General features: G+C 43.0%; 1 protein-coding gene across 1 annotated transcript in view; it reads right to left on the bottom strand.

Moving 5' to 3' along the window:
- PCSK2 (proprotein convertase subtilisin/kexin type 2) overlaps positions 1-12,550 on the bottom strand; it is a 231,432-nt gene extending 218,882 nt beyond the window's left edge. The window contains 1 exon segment of the mRNA XM_070472194.1: positions 11,984-12,550. Within this exon segment, the coding sequence (XP_070328295.1) occupies positions 11,984-12,160 (177 nt within the window). The 5' untranslated portion in view covers positions 12,161-12,550.
- Positions 12,551-17,889: the final 5,339 nt, after the last annotated feature.

Below are 17,889 nucleotides of genomic sequence, written 5' to 3'. Positions count from 1 at the left end.
CCCCCATCCCCAACCCCTGCCCTCACAGACGTGGAGAACAAGCTAAGGGCAAGGAAACAGAATTTGTGGATCTCCTTGCTGTCTTCTGCTGCTGGCTTCTTAATTTCTCCTTAAGTCACAAGAATTTAGGCTATTAATGGTAATTAATTAAATGAAGTCATTTAACACAGGCACAAATTAGGATATTCTTATAACTGTTCCTAACATGCTTGATTTTCCTGATTACAGTATCTCATAACACATCTGTTTGTCATTTACTGAGCATCTAATGCTATTGCGAAGCCTTTTGAATTTTTTCTAACCACATATTTTGATTTTTATTGAGTACTTGCTAAATGTACAACACTGTGTTAGACACTAAGGAGGCAGTCAAAGAAATGCAAAATTCTTATTCTACCTTTTATCAAGTATAAATCCAATAGATTGTTGTTTTAATCTCTGCATCTATGAGCAGTTTTGTTTGGGAACCTGGAATCCATAAAAAATGTAGGCACAAAACTGAAAAGCAGACCAGGAGGACCTGAAATGAACTGGCAAACAACAAGTTGGTTTACGTGCCTAATCCCTCAAAGAAATCTTGTTCAGTCTGGTTCTCTCTCTCATCTAGTGTGAATGCATCGTTTGAACCACAGCAGGAAGCAAAAGGGTTCAAATGTTCATTGTAAATTTCTGGGAACATAAACATCACATTTCATCTCCTTTTCCTCGTGTATAAAATTTGGGGTTAATCTAATGTCTTTCCAAGATCTCTTCCTGCTCTGATGGGCTATGATTCCATAACCTCAGTTATTGGTTGTCAAAATTTAAACAAGCCTGGATAAACCAGTTAGACTAATCAGCAGGTACCTTACAATATTTTGGTGGGGTACCAACTGCTGAGTGGTCTGACAAGTGTTTAGAAATCATTATCATAAAAATCATTAAAAGCAAATGAGTTTAAGTCACCATAATAATACTTTTCCTCTTTCTTAAGTTTTTAAAAAATTTTATTATTGGAGTATAAGTGCTTTACAATATTGTGTTAGTTTCTGCTGTATAATAACGTGAATCAGCTATATGTGAACATGTATGCCCTCCTTCTTGAGTCTCCCTCCCACCCCATCTCACCCCTCTGGCTCATCACAGAGCACCAAGCTGAGCTCCCTGTGCTATGCAGCAGCTTCCACTAGCTATCTATTTTACACATGGCAGTATATATATGTCAATGATGTTCTCTCAATGCACCCAAAATGTCCACCGACAGATGCATGGATAAAGAAGATATGATACATGTATACAACAGAATATTACTCAGCCATAAAAAGGAATGAAATTTTGTCATTTGTGGTGATGTGGATGGACCTAGATAGACCCTGTCATACAGAGTAAAGTCAGAAAAGAAAAACAAATATCATGTATTAATCCATACAAATAAAATCTAGGAAAATAGTACAGATGACCCTATTTCCAAGGCAGGAATAGAGACAAAGACTTAGAGAACAGATGTGTGTGAATGTGGTTATGGGTGGGTGGAGGGTGGGACAAACTGGGAGAGAAGCAAGACTTTTCTTCTTGTCCCCCCTTTACCACTATGTGAAGGAATTGTCAACACTTGATACTTCTACTTCATCTTACTGACTGCAGCCTCACAGTTTGGCTTCCTTCCTGTAGCAGACACTATCAATTTCCTGTTCAAATCCCTTTGGACCTCAGCATTTAGTGCATGCAAGCCTCTGGATCTACTTGTCTGAGGATTTTCTCTGGCGGCCAAATTATGCTCTGTTTGAGCATTTGCCAAGTCAAAATGCTGCAGAGTCAATGCCACCAGGAGAAATCATGAATCAATGTCTGATTGCAATTGGTGTATAAATACCCCAGTTCCCTCCCAACTCAGGCAGTGTGACTCTGAGACACGATTCTAAACCAGCTCCCAAGAGTTTCCTAGTGGGGCTGAGTTCCAGTTACTCATCGTGACAACTTGTTATATGATACACCCTTAATTCCTGCCTTCCCTTTCTCAATTGCCCACTCTCCTGCCAATATTGACTAGAATCACTCCCTGAATAAACAATTTGTATTAATCCTTATCCCAAGGACTACTCCTGGGGACCCAAATCAACATACTTTTCTTCCCATGTGCTAAGGTGCCTCCTCCAATTTTAATAATGACCTCATCTCTAACGCCAGTGGCCACTGTTGCCCCATCCCTCCTTTCCTAATCCTCCACTCCATTCTGCTCACAGTCCTGCACTCTCTCAATTATCCTTCCATATCCCTAACAGTCCAAGTTCTGTCTCCTCTTTCTCCCTCCACGTCCAAAGTCCCCGGAAATTTGTGCTTGAACCTCTTCACTTCATTTTCTCTCAACACTCTTCCTTGGTGATGCTATTTAGCTATGGCATGACTGAGGTGCATGTGGTTGGATGCTTGTGCGTTTGACTTTCAGCTTGTTGATCACCTTCATCTCTTTTTGGCTTTGATAACTCACGTCCATGGACCTTATCATTGCCTGAAAGTGCTCAATTTGGGGAGTCTTGAGTTTCAACACCCTACTCACCATATCTTTCTTCTGTTCAGCTCTCCCACTACTAATCTCAATTAACCTTTTCTTCTACTTTTTTGATATTCCATTTTTTAAAAACTCCATTGCTTTTTCTCCCCACTTCCATCACCCCCATTTGAGTGCTATTTAAGAAAATGACTCAGTTGGTGATACTGTAAATCTATGCTCTCCTGCTTGGCCCCTTGGTACTGGCCAGAAGTCATTGCTGGCCCTCTGTCAGCATCTTCTCCCATTCCCATTTTCAGAGCACAAGACTTTATCTCTTTTGAAGCCCCCATCCCAGCCCTGCTTTCTTGACTCTAAACATTGACCTTGCCTCCTACATCTTTGAAATAACTGTGACTCCTAAGTGGATATTCTTCCCATATCCTCCTCTGTGACCTAAAAACTGAACTTCATCTGCCCACTCTTCTCTTTTTTATATCAAAGTGAGGAGAGTTCCTTTTTCATGTGCTGGCTCATCCCTTCACTTTTAAATAAAACCCAGCTAACCAGGAGATGCACGAAAATGAAGAGCTCGGGATTGAAGAAGTTCTGGTAATAGGGCTTGTGATGAAATTAGATTTTAGGAAAAACTAGAAGAATTGGATGTTTAGGGGAGTCAACGTCACATTTAAAGTTATAAATGAAGGACCATTCTAGGATCCTACAATTTTCTTCATGTTCTTATCAGCTTTATAATGGGGGAAAGTATTAACATGCTGTAACATTCTTAAGTTTATTTCATTCTATGTCAGAAAATTAAGGGTTTGTGTCAATGTTTCATTTACAACCTAAGACTAAGAATTTATTATTTCCAATTATTCTCATCAGAGGACTTCAGCATATCACAACAATACCCAAAATATCATGGTCAAATAGCTTTAGGGGCAAAAATAATTTGTCAAAAGAGTTTATTGCCTTTTCTATATGTAGAAAGCCATGTAGAAGTGATCAACTAATATCCAATCATTATATTTAGGTTAGAAGAGTTAACTCAGATATAATTTTTGATTCCCTGACAATCAGAGGATTTTAGCCACCAAATCATCTTTAGCTATAACAGATACATCTTAGTAGAAAAAGTCAAACTGAAATTCTTGTTTTTTAACTGCCCTGTGGTTATTTGAATCTCAAATAATATATTCTAGGAATTTTGTACAGGGTTTCTATCAAAATGATGAATCTGAGCTCAAATGTAAATTAAAGTTTCTGTGTAGTGGGGGGAAAACATTTAAACATCAGGTTTCATATTTTATTTTTAAAGCTTGACTTCTTTGAGTAGTCACACTTGAATATATAATTATTGCAAACTTAACTATCAACATCACTCTCTGATGTACTACAACATTATGATCTACAGCTAATAAGACCTTCTGAAATAGAAACTGATTTCTAGATATTCACTCATTTGAAAAAAAGAGGTATAATTTCCCCCTTCTTTTATATTTATCAGGTTTTAACTGCAGGCTTTATTTTCTCTGCTCAAAGAACTCATCTATTCTAGTATTGATCATTTCTAAGTCAGAAATTTCAGGGAAACACTGGAGTCTGTCAGTCAGTGATTTGCTGGTTGTTAACAACTTCTATTTCCTAAATTTCTGCCTATAAATAAATGGGTACTATAGGAATAATTTCTTAAAGACTAGTTCTTCACGTACCTTCTCTCTGAGTTGGTGACTAAATCATTGTTTTGTGACCCAAGTGCCTGTATCAGTCAAGAAGCACATAGTGAGTATCCACTATGTGTAGGGCATACTGGTTGTCAGTAGGAGGGACAAAGTGTTGAGTGGATTTTATATTCTTGGATAAGACAAGTTACAAGGACCTGAAAAGTTGGTTGACATTATGAGATGAAAATCTAAGAACTCTCGTATGTCTTTTTAAAATACTATTGTTGCTATAATTTGGCTTGGTTTAGTTGCAAGATTTGGAGAATCATTTCATCAATAAAGGGACATTTATTGAGAATGTATTGGTTTGAGTAATGCTGGTTGTTCTAAAAATAAAATCCTGAATCTCAGTGCCTTAATATAATAATTTTTCATTCACATAAGGTCATCTAAGTCAAGAGTCAGGGATGTGGGATCCTCTCATCTTTGACTCTGCCATCTTTAGCTTTTGCTTCCAAAGTTACTGTTCTCAATCACATCAAGCCTCAGAACAGAAAACAGTGTGGAAAATCAACCTATGTGTAGTTTTTATGCATCAAGCACAGAAGAAATGCACATCACTTCTGTTTACAATACCTTGTCTGGGATTATCATATGATCATATCTACCTGTAAGGCAGGCTGGGAAATGAGGTCTTTCTGTAGCTAATACAGAAGAGGAAGTTAGTTTGATGATTAGCTTTAAGTCTCTGTCACAGAGTTCTTTGGCTGAGAAGTTGAGCTGGAAGTTATTAGAAACTGAGATGAAATATTTGCATGTCCCAAGACCTGGGTGGGCACTCTAATGCCAACTACACTCTATTCTCCATTCTATAGCAAGTAGTGAGTCAAATTTCCTAAGGAATCCGGTATGATTGGTGGAGATAATTACCATGGTCTATAATGAATTACAGATCACTGAACTATTTGGGCCAGGCCATCTCATGGACCATGGCTGATTCATGGATGGGTTGCCATTGGGTTGAGTGTCTATGCTTCGCTTAATTGTCACTCCTGAGAAGGTACAACCCACAAAAGCTTTCTTGAGTAAAAAATATTGCCAGATCATCATCTTATTATTATTACTACCACCAATAACAGGCCTTTATTCTACACACTCAGCACTGTGTCCAGAACCTGACATGCACTATATTATTGATCTTTCACAACCACCATATTTTATTAACCATTTCAAATAAAACAAGCCTCTGAGGGATTTCATTACTAAGCCAAGTCTCCAGCCCTGTCTAATCCAAATCACATCATCTTTTCCTTTAGACATTACTGTTCTTGGTTTCCTTTAACTACAAGAGGGGCATTGGGCATGATGATGTCTGTAACAGATGTGACTGGTGACTGGTCCAAGGAAAGGAACATATTATGTGCAATAGAAATTCCCAAGAGACAAATGCTCTGTTCTAGAACAATCAGAGAAGGTGTGAGGGAAGAACTGGGACTTGACCTAAGTCATAAAGTATTAAGTTGGGGTCCAAAAGGAATTCATGGCTGCCATGTTGGAGAAGGAGGGTTCCGGGCTCGTTTCCTTTAGCTAGTGTGGGAGTAGATCTTTTCCTCAGAAAAACTGCCTCTGAAGGGCTTCTTAACTAGGAATCCTTTTGGGAACACTTAGCATCAGATCTCTTTCCTGTTATTTCTGCCTTCACCCCCCAAACAGAGGAATATGGCCAGAGAATCCTTTTGACTGACAAAATTACTTGCACTGGAAGTGAAAGTAAAGTTATACAATATGGATTCAATATCATTGGGGTATTAAGACACTATTAAAATGGTGAAAATAAATATTCAAAATACATATATCTGCCAAAAGATTCCTATCCATAATAGGTAAAGAACCCCTACAACCAAAAGTTTAGACAGATAACCCAAAAGAAAACATTTTAAGGGCAAAACTGAATTAAAAAAAAATCCAAAACACAAATAAGCATACGAAGAGGCATTCAGCTTCAATGGATCATCAGGGAAACACAGAGTACAAATTACAACTAGACACACTACGTACCCATCAAAACAGCTAAAAGGAAAAAGGGATAAAATATCAAACGTTGGTGGGGATGTGGAGCAATCAGAATCTTCACACATGGCTGGCAGGCATGCAAACTGGCACAACTACTTTGGAAAACTGTTTACCAGTTAGGGTTAAGGTTACGCTGTGGTAGGCAGAATTCTGGGAGGGCCCCCAGTATCTCTGCTCCCTGTGTCCTTGTGTCCCAAAGAATCCCCTCCCCTTGAGTAAGAGCAGGATTGTGACTATGAAAACTTTCCTTCTGTGATTAGAGTACCTCACATGGCAGAGGTGAAGAGGTTTATCAAATGTAGTTAAGGCCCCAAATCAATTTAGTCTGATTCAAAATAATCAAAAGAGGTTTCCTGGGTGGGCCTGACCTAATCAGGTTAACGTTAACCAGGGACTGTCCCTTCCAGAAAGCAGAGATCTGAAGGGTGAGACTGTGTGAAAGCCTATGGAGGAGGCCATGTGGCAAGGTCATGAGGGTCACCTCTAGAAGCTGGGAGTAGTCCCGGTCCTACAGCCAGCAAGAAAATAAAGATTTCAGGTCTGCAACTGCAATGAGTTGAACTCTCATTAAAATCTGAATGTGCTTGGAAGAGGATTTTCCCTTAGTTGTGCCTCTAGATGTGGACACAGCTGGTCAATATCCAGAACTCAGTCTGTGAGGCTTTAAGCAGAAGCCTCACGAACCAACTAACATGTGCCAGACACTTCATGCAAGAAAAAGAAAAAATAACCAATTTATGTGGTTTTAGGTCACTAAATTTGTAGTGGTTTGTTATACAACAAAGGAAAACTTATATTCCTAAGAATATTCCCAATGGAAAGGTATAAATGCATTCACCAACATACATATACTACAATATTCACAGAAGCAATATTTTTTAAGAAATTTAGCCTAAAGCTAAAAACTATCCAGGTGAGCAAAAGGGGGACTTTTGGAATGCTGATAATAGTTTATCTCTTGATTTAGATGCTAGGTACACATGTGTGCCCATTTAATGAAAAATTTTCAAGCTGTGCTCTTTCCTAAATTCAGTTCATTTCAGTTCGGTTGCTTAGTTGTGTTCAATTCTTTGCCACCCCATGGACTGCAGCATGCCAGGCTTTCCTGTACATTACCAACTCCTGGAGTTTGCTCAAACTTCCGTCCATCGAGTCGGTGATGCCATCTAACCATGTCATCCTCTGTCGTCCCCTTCTCCTCCTGCCTTTAATCTTTCCCAGCATCGGGGAAAGAAATCTTTCCTAAGTTATCCTGCCTTTAATCTTTCCCAGCATCGGGGAAAGAAATCTTTCCTAAGTTATACTTCAATAAAATTAAAATGACCAGAAATTTACTCTTTCATTACCTAATAGTATAATTACTACTAGACTAAAAAACTTTTAACAATTATGCATATAAAAGTGGTCACGTGATTTTACTTGTGTAATCATCCTAGCCTCAGTCATTCATGAGCAAAAAATAAAACATTACAGTAAAAGAAAAAAAAACTTAATTGTCAGTCGTTTGGATTTCTACTTTAATTCTTACATGCTTTTTGGCCAACCCTCAACACATTACTTTGATAAATAATTTTCATCTTATTTTTCAAAGGAATTAAAATTGGCAGTGTATTGAAAATTTTAAAGCAATCTTAGAAAAATGTCTTTGTCATTGTTGTAAACTTACTCATTCTCCTGGACATATACATCTGTCTTACAGATCTGGGCCACATCATGATAAAATAGAAAGCTTTAGTTTCAACACAGCTTCCTGAGGGTAAAGTTATAGGTACATTTAATCCATTTTCAAGAGGAAATATAACTGTTTGCTCTGGTCTTGTGGAGTTAGGCAAAATAATCGACAAATATTCATTCAGGCTCTTACACATAGGCCACTCTGCTCAATATAGACACTATAAAAAGACATAGTATATTGTCTTTTGGAAGATTTACAACCTACCTGAAAAAGTGCATACTCAAGCACACTAATGACATATGCTCATATAATACCAAATAAGTGTTAAATACAGAAAAAAGAAAAGGAAAAATAACTGAATTCTGAAATGGTGCCCAAAAGGCAAAGTATTTGGCAGTCAGGGAAAGCTTCCTGGAGGCAGCATGATAGAAAAACAAAATTATTTTCCATTTGGCTTTAAATCTGAGGGCTGCTTTTTAACTACCAGATATAAGCAGTTACTTTTAACCTCTTGGAGCTTTAAAGATTTTCATCTGAAAATTAGAGTTGATGCCAATAATTTCTATGTTACTGATGTGTGAGATGAAATAACTTAGTAAAATAGCAGGCCCTCCCCCGTCCTTCAGATGAATAACTGCTGAGAATCTCTGTTGTCTTACACTGAGCATCTAGAAGGATGGGGTGATAGGGAGAGGAAGGAAAAGGAAGTGTTGAGGGTTTAAAATTAAAAATAGATAAGAAATGTTGACCAAAGTACAGTACAGCATGATGAAAATAAGACTGAACAGTGTTTGGGAAACCCAGAGGAGTAAGGAAAGAAGTTTTCTTACAGGCTGGCAAATCCAATAATAGCTGGCATTGGTAAGGAAACCAGAAATACAGAAGATTCCATCCCTGAATATTTACCTTTTAAGCGGGAAGACACTACTTAAACCCATGTTTACTTACATGTATGAACTGACTGGGCTTCCCAGGGGGCGTTACCAATTACAAAACCCAACTGCCAATGTAGGAGATGTAAGAGACTGTGGGTTTGATCCCTGGGCCAGGAAGATCCCTTGGAGGAGAGCATGGCGACCCACTCCATTGTTCTTGCCTGGAGAATTCCACGGACACAGAAGCCTGGGGGCTATAGTCCATAGGGTCGCAAAAAGTTTCATGAACTGACTAGGGAACAAGTAATGAAACGTTACAGCTTAAGTCACGTAGTCTTTGCTTTTTCATCCCACAGGAATTTGGAGACGGGAAAGCTCATAGCATCAGGGAAGCTTGGGGACTCAGTCTAGGAGGATGGGTGGACATGGATCCAAAGGAGGAAAAGAATGTTTATTCTCAACAAGTGTAGTTTCATGCAACAATTCATCGGAAGTATCTTGCCATAGACTTTTACTTAAACATGTCTCAGAGCAAAAATCATGGGATAAGGGTACTTCTGAGAGATTGTGGAAAAGTAAGGAGGATGTGGCAAGGTAAAAGCCCATCTTTCCTAGATGGGAATTGCAAGTTTGAGGCTGTAAGGCAAAGGATGCAAAAGAAGCTGAGGTGAAATCAGACGGTTTCGCCCCAAAGTAGGAGTTCCCTAAGATTCCAAGTTAAGTGTATGCAGAGGATTCAGATTCTTTTATGAGACTGTTTTCTACCATGTTGCTCAATTCCCATCACCAAAACTGTAAATCCCTTGTTGAGCTGTTCACCACCATACAAAACAAGCAACTTTCTTAGAAAACTAATGTTAAGCCATGATCTGTCTCAGCTCCACCTGGGTTTGTTTACATTGCTAAGATCAAATGCTAAGGGCACAGTTTCAAAAAGGAGAAGTTAACAGGATAATGATGTCAGCCCACTCCATGGAAAGGGCCTGGTAGGGGGTGAGTTGGTGTTTAGTCGCTCAGTTGAGTCCCACTCTTTTGCAACCTCACAGACTGTAGCCGGTCATACTCCTCTGTCCATGGGATTTCCCAGGCAAAAATACTGGAGTGGGTTGCCATTTCCTTCTCCAGGAGATCTTCCCCATCCAGGGATAGAACCCGAGTCCCCTGTGTTTCTTGCATTGTAGGCAGGACTCTTACCACGGAGTGACCTGGGTAGCCCGGGTGGGGAGGGCGGGGAGAGGGTTAGATTTTCCCCACCAACTGCAGCTCTTTTCCAAAGATGGGGTTTTCAAAGAGCTTGCTACCACATCTCTTTTCATACCCTAAAGGCGAGCATGCCCTGCAGAGCAGGTAGCTTGGAATGCTATATACTAACAGGTTAAAGAGCGTAAGTTCACCTCTGCTTCTTCCCTTGTGTCCCCGAGTCCGTTCTCTACGTCTGCGTCTCTATTCCTGCCCTGCAAATATCTGAGTTTAAATTCTTGACAGTTTTCATCCTGGACCCTTATCTGAGGTAGTTTCTTTATCAGAACCATAGGCTTCATAATAACAGCAGTTTCCCAGAGTTGTTGAGAGTATTAAATAAAAGTGTGTAGAGAGACTCCATCACCCCCACCCTCCCAACCCCCCGTGACTGTCAGCTAGTAATAATCACTACTATATTTATGCGCCTGGTTCCTGGATCTTGCCAAGTTTGGGGGCGTGAGGGTAGGAAGAAGGAGGGGATGCTTGTTTGTTGTGTTGGCGGCACCCTGAAAACAGCCCCCAGACCCCGGGCCCCAGCGGCGCGGGATTCCTCGGCGGGTGTCTCCTCTTCCCGCTCCACCCACGCTTCCTCCGCGAGCAACAAGTTCCCCCGCAGGAGCCGCCCGCGCGCCTCCAGCAGCCCTGGCGTCTCCTCCCGGACCTCCGTCCGACTCCCTGGCAGACCCATTTGGGGGTCGGGACCGCGGTGGCCAACGCCCTACGGAGGCAGGAGAACCCGCAGCAGGTGGAAGGAGCCTGAGCCGCGGCTGGGAGGGAGGCGCCACGCGTGGGAAGTCGGGACCGACTCCCCAGCTCGCGCTGCCCTGGCGACGCACAAGCAGCACCCGAAGCGCCCACCGCTCAACTCAAGAGTCTTTCCAGGGGTCAGGAGGGAGGACTGGGACCCGGGATCCCACGGACTTTCCACCCGGCCAGCCCTCCGGTCGCTAGATCGCACGCAGCCCTCCGTCCTCCAGATTCTGCTCGCCCCGTTTTCTCTCTGCCCTCTCACCACCACCCCCCCACCCCCGCTCCCGGTCAGGTCCTCTAAGGACACTTCAGATCCCTGGCAGGACATTTCGCAGGAAGCAAGTAGATCAGCCGCGGCCCCCATCCAGTGCTCTCCACTCCCTCGCCCTCGCAGACTGGGGACTCTGGAGTCTCCGAAGCAGTCCCGCGGCATCCCGGCTGGGAAACGACTGAACTCTGACAACTTCTTGGATGGGGATCCCCGCTTTCTGGTGGGAAAGCCAAGCCGGCTGCCCACATGCAGGGAGAGACACCCCGACTTCTCCGAGGGGAAATCCCCTTAAAATCTACCTCCCCAGCGTCTACCGCCGCAAGTTGAGAACTAGGGAGCCGACTGAGTGCGCTTCGAGGTGGGTGGGCAGGGGCGAGCTGGGCAAGTTTTAGCCCTCGATTTTGAAAAGAAAAACCAGTTCTGTTTCCAAGTTTCCTGGAGCTGGGGGTCGTCTTCCCTGGAAAAGAGCCGGGACCAGAGTCAGGCAAGGGAAGTCCTGGCGCGGGGTTCGAAAAGCAAGCACATGAACTGCGATGTCCAAGCTTCCAGCCCTGTCCCTCGAAAACTAGCCTTTCTCCGGGAGATGGGGGCGGGGGCCACATTCCCGACGGGTTAGCCACGCCAAGCCCAGACGGCCGGCACTTCTTGCCTCACCCCCAGGCAGCCTTGAGAACTTGGTCTCTCGGACAGCAGCCCGGGCGCACCGCATTGTTTGAAAGGTGTTATCCTCTTTTCTCCACCAAGTCAAAGGGCGATCAATTGTTTTCATGACCTTCCGAGTAGAATTTGAAGGGCATTTTAATTACATAACCCGTGAAAGATCACCGGAGGCGATGTCGTGTGAAGAGCCGATGGCAGAATATCTGCATCGCACAAGAAAGAAAACTTGCGAATCTGCAATGAGATTGCGCAGGGCTGCCACCGTTTAGAAACAAACATGCGAAATGCAAGGGAGATGCTTACCTTTCGGACTCCAAAACCGTGCTCTGCTGCAACTTGGCGAGCTTCTTCCTCCCCGCCTCTGTGCAACTCCACAAGAAAATGATTCGTGAAGACCGGTCTCTCGGCAGATACAAAAACCATGACACAGAAGAGGAGCCCCGCGGCCGCCTTCCCCTGGGAGATACAACCACCTCTCATCTTTCTTTGGGAGTGAAAAGTGGTGTCAGGAGGCGCGCAGGATGGCGGAGCAGGGTCCCACAAGGAAGGTCCAAAAAAAAAAAAGAAGATGTAGTTTTTGTTGTTGGTGTTTGTTTTTTGAAAAATCTTTGTGTAGAAGAAAACACTGATTAGGGGTTTGGAAAGAAGCAAATCGGTGTGTGTTCTCCAGCCTCTGGCCAGCGGGGAAGCCGTGTGGTCGGGCAGCCCGGCTCGCTCGCAGAGGTGCTAACGTGCAGAGCTGTGTGTATCTCAGAGAAAGAGCGAGTGTATCTGTGCTTGATGCTAAATCTGCATTTTCAGCTCCTCCTCGGCTCCAGTTCCATCGGGGCGGGAAGAAAGCACCAGCCTGAGTGACGTGCGCCCGCCGGCAGCCAATGAGGGCTGCAGAGGCGGCGGGCCTCGCCCAGGGCCGCCCCGGGCCCGCCCCTGTCCGCCCCCGGCCCGGCAGGTCCGCCTCCGCCCGCTGGGGGCGCCGCGCGGCGAGCCCGCGCCCCCGCCCCTTTCAGCACCCTGGAGAGCGCCCCCATCGCCGCCCGGGCCGCGCGCTCCCGGGAAAATCCCCCCAGCTGTAATCCGGTCGGCGCCGCCAGAGTGATGTCATTGTTGGTGGAAATCTGTGGGGCTCTGCAAGGGAATTACGGTGTGCGCCGCTCCCGAGGCCCCGAGCACAGCTGGGGCACCGGCCTCTCCCTTCTCTGCGCCCCTGTTTATTTTCTGCTGCAAAACAACTCTCTCGGTCTCTTTCCCTCCCTCTCTCTCTTTCACACACAAACGCGCGCGCGCGCGCGCACACACACGCACACACACACACACACGCACACACTGAAATCCTACTCGCTTCCCCTTCTCTCAATAACAAAGCGAACATTAACTCTCCTCCCGCCACTTTGGGCAAATCCCAGGGCAGGCTTAGCTTCCCTTACAAGCAAGGAGTGGGGGAGCGGGGGGGGCACGTAGCCTTCTTGGGGTGACTCTTGGGGGCGAGAGTGCAGGAGAGAGGTATTTTTTATTTTTTTTTTGTAGGCTCCAGGCGGATCTGGAACGAAACAGCTGGGCAGCCTGGCAGGAGACCAGGCTCGCCCCCACCAGCAAGTGGGATCAGATGAGACTCCTCCAGAAGTCTGGGCTGCTCCGTGGAGACCGCCTTCAAGACGCCTCGGCCGGGACTGACGCCTGGAGGTGCCTTCGCAGGCTTGGGGACATGGCGCAAGGACAGGGAGGGTGCATCTTGGGGAAGGCACAGCCACAGATCCAGGCACTGGGATGACACTGTCTGAGTATCCTCGGCTGGGGCAAATTCAGGCCAAGTGGCAGAGGGTCAACTAAGTTATCTAGTTAAGCAATGTGCACTCACGTCCTAGGAACTGCCTACTATTGGCTTCTTTCTGCCCTAGTGATAGGAAGCAGGGAGGCAATGTCTGCAATAAAAAAGAGTGCGATTGTTTTAAAGCAACTCAAACAGTATTGAGTTACAGAGTGTGTACACTGATCTCAACTGTGTAGCTCCAAAGTTCAAAATCCTGCCTTACTTGAATAAGAGATGAGAGGTTTCCACCGCCTCAGACACTTAACTATATGCAATACATCCAGAGCAGGGGAGATGGGAAGGAGAGAGAGAGAATGAGAGAGAGAGATTATAATAATCACACATTACATATATGTGTGTGTGTATTTCAGATGTCCTCCTTTTCATTTTAGCATGAAGTTGAAATCTACATAAGAAAACCACTAATAGTAGAAATGAATACACAGTGCCATGGGACACACTGTCTTTGAAGCAGATCTCATTGTTGAAGAAGTTGGCTCCCCGAAAGCCCGTTCAGGCATTACCAAATAAAAGTATAGGTGTTACTGAAGATTTTGATAAGAGCACAAGAAACCTATATACAGTTATTATTATTACTACTACTACTGGAATTCCTTTAAGAAGTACTATTTGAATTCCTTTAAGAAAAACTAAGTAAGGTGCTGAGAAGGTGCTAAGACACAGGATCAGAGTAGAGACAAAGTTTCTGGAAAAGTGTTAATAAAAGGGAATAGAGCTACTCTCGTTTCCTGAGTTCTTTACTGCTTAGAGGTTCATTTCTACTAAGATTAAAAAAAACAAACACCCTATCTTACTCCATCCATTATCACTGATAGTCCATCTGTTTGATTTTAACACAAGGTTTTCTTGTCTAGAGACCGTCAGCTCTTCCTTTCTCTCATTTCCTTATATTTTACCCTATTTTGAATCAAAGTATGAGACCATAATGTGGGAGACCTGGGTTTGATCTCAGGGTCGGGAAAAATCCCTGGAGAAGGGAATGGCAACCCACTCCAGTATTCTTGCTTGGATAATTCCAGGGACAGAGGTACAGTCCATGGGGTCAAAAAGAGTCAGACACAATGGAGGGACTAACACTTTCACTTTCACATGAGGCTGGGAAGAAGAAATACTAAGTGGTTCTTCCTGCCCTGTATTATCATTTGAGAAAAATGGCACCAAATGTGAAAATTACATTAGATGGATTCACAATCATGGCGAGCATTTCAAAAGCAGCAACAGAGATAAAAATCTAAGTCTTTAGAAAAATAGATCTGAAGAGCATTAAATAAGTCAATTTAGAAGATTATGGGTATTGGGAAATAGTGCTGCTAATGTAGCTAACTCTTTCTGAAAATGAGCATGAAATTACCATCTATTCAGAGATATTTATTAATTTTTTTCTGAAACCACAAAGCAATACTTCATTTCCTAAATAAATTCTAAAAATGAAATGCTAGGCAGTGTTGAATCTTATGTATCTGCATTTTAAATAATTAAAACCATGTAAAATTGGATACAAGCTAAATAAAGCCTGGGTGGCTGATTAGAATAAGCCATTTTTAGTGGTTTGTATAGAATGCAGCTCATCGTAATATTGTCAGAACAGCATAGCAAATGAATATAGAAATTTTTGTGGAGCAAGTACTAAATTTCTAATGTATAGCAATGTAGTAAGCAAGTGGAGGAAATGCACTGATATTATTTGAAATACAAATACACATCCATGTGCATCATGTGTTTTATATAACTATTTCTAGCTCTCTCTCTCTCTTTTTTTTTTTTTATTAACAATAGTAACTTTGTTGTAAAAGGTGAACAGAAGATGGCAGCGCACTGTTTCAAGGACTGAAGTGGAATCCAGTTGACAATGCTATTGTAGCTTCTGCTGTCACTGACTTTGCCACTGGGGCCAAACAGTTGCATCTCTCAAAGCCTTTGTCTCCTATCGGTAAAAGGAGATGGTTGAATTAGACACCTTCCAGATCTGAAAGCAATTTCAAAGAGATGCCCAAGTACAGACTTTGACATAGAAAACATCATCAATAGCTTGAGGAATGTTGAAGACAATCATGCCTTTTCAGTAACATTATGGTGGCCAATAGACCTATTTATTGTTAGGCCTCTCTCAAGGGGCTTCCCTGGGAGAGCAGCTGGTAAAGAATCTGCCTGCAATGCAGGAGACCCTGGTTCGATTCCTGGGACAGGAAGATCCCCTGGAGAAGGGATAGGCTACCCGCTCCAGTATTGATGGGCTTCTCTGGTAGCTCAGACAGCAAAGAATCTGCCTGCAATGTGGGAGACCTAGGTTCGATCTCTGGGTTGGAAAGGTCCCCTGGAGGAGGGCATGGCAACCCACTCCAGTATTCTTGCCTAGAAAATCCCGTGGACAGAGGAGCCTGGCAGGCATAGTCCATGGTGCCAGAAAGAGTCAGACACGACTGAGTGACTAAGCACAAATACAACCTCTCTCAAAGAGTCTTATGTTTATTAATTTTGCAAATTTTAGGAAAGAGTAAATGATCCCAAGACTTCCCATGGGGCTCAGTGGTAAAGAATTGACCTGCCAAAGCAGGAGATGCAAGAGACAGGAGTTTGACCCTTGAGTCAGGAAGATTCCCTGGAGTAGGAAATGGCAACCTACTCCAGTATTCTTGCCTGGAAAATTTCCATGGATAGAGGAGCCTGGCGGGCTACAGCCCAGGGGGTCACGAAGAATTGGACATGACTGAGTGTACATGTGCAGATAAACTGATTTGTCTGACACTTAGTATCAGACATGAAAACCATCAGTTCTGAGATTCTTACTATTAAAGATACTGTTGTATATGTAGAGAAAACATGGGCATTTTGTTCTGGTTCAGATGGGACACATACCCCCTCAAGTCTCTCTGAAGAAATTGTCCTGAAAAGACCAGAATATTTCATTTCATGGCTTCATAACTGTAAGCCAACAGCCCTATGTGTGATTAAAAGTGTCTGAACCACCCAAGATGTGATTGAGATCCTCTCATTCAGATGTATTTCTGGGGAGAATTTTGGCTCCAGGGAGTGTCAGGTAAAGGAAAACCCATCACTGTGGAGGAAAGGAAAAGGTAAAAGCAGTCCTGGGAGAGGATGCTGGATCTTTGAATAGTCTTTGGGCCATTAGCAGAAAGATAATTCTGTTCATGTCTCTTCAATTGGATGGATGGGTAATCAAATTGGGTGAGATGAAGGGGAGTAAGGTATGAAAAATGGAAGGTACAGTTTAAAATACCTCCTTGCTATAAATCAGGTTGGGCTTTTCCATTTCTGTTGACTTCACTCTGAGCTCTTTAAGAGCAGTGCCTGCATGCTCAGTTATGTCCAATTCTTTGTGACCCCATGGAGTGTAGCCTGCCAGGTTCCTCTGTCCCTGGAATTTTCCAGACAAGCATACTGGAGTGGGTTGCTATTGACTCTTCCAGGAGATCTTCCAGAACCAGGGATCAAACCTGTGTCTCCTGCATTGGCAGGCAGATTCTTTACCACAGAACCACCAGGGAAGCCCTTAAGAGCAGTAATAATATAATTTCACAGGATGTCACAATGCTCTACGACCACAGTGTGTTACCAACCTCTTCAGGTGGATTCTTCCTAATGACCCTGTCCTCCCCCACCCCACCCCCAAGTCCATATTTAGGCTTTCTGAAGTGCTGTTGTCACCTTACAGATTTCTGCCAAATTTTGAACTCAATATTGATCAAGCTTTTAAAAAATATTCTCCAGATGATTCTTATTTTCTAAGATCTCATTTCATTTCCCTGCAGTATTTATTTACATTCTCGTATTTGCTCTAACTTAAAACTCAGGTGCTTGAAAAATTTTAATTAGCTAGTTGGCATGCATCCACTCCTTTTATTTATTTCTTAATTCATTTTTAAATGGAGTATAATTGCTGTACAATGTTGTGTTAGTTTCTGCTGTATAACAACATGCATCAGTTATGTGTACACATATATCCCCTCCCTTTTGAGCCTTCCTCCCACATCCTCACTCCTTTTAAATCATGGGACTTGGATGGTCCCACCTCCCATTCCTGTAGCTTTTACCAGTTTATACCTTTTCCTTAAATGACTTAGCTCTGTTTTTTTCTTCAGTTGTGAAGTCTCAGTTGACTTTTGTATCTAAGCTGTCTTAAATTAATACAGTGGGGAAGACTCATGGGGCTTTAGTGAGAGTTTTATTATCAGCAAGGCATTAAATCTAGAATGGGTTGTATTCATTTTATAACTTCATCAACAAGCCATCAAATTTATTCAGACTAATCGACTCTTCATAAACAGAAGCTACTCATTGCTTCCTTATTTTTCAGGACAGTAAAAATTTATTTTTTTGTGCTAATTTAGGTTCTATTATTTTGCTAGGATTTGAAGAAGCT

Source organism: Odocoileus virginianus, chromosome 9 (assembly GCF_023699985.2).
Source record: "Odocoileus virginianus isolate 20LAN1187 ecotype Illinois chromosome 9, Ovbor_1.2, whole genome shotgun sequence".
NCBI lineage: Eukaryota > Metazoa > Chordata > Mammalia > Artiodactyla > Cervidae > Odocoileus > Odocoileus virginianus.
Note: the sequence above shows the minus strand (reverse complement) of the source record. Positions and strands in the feature narration are given on the sequence as shown.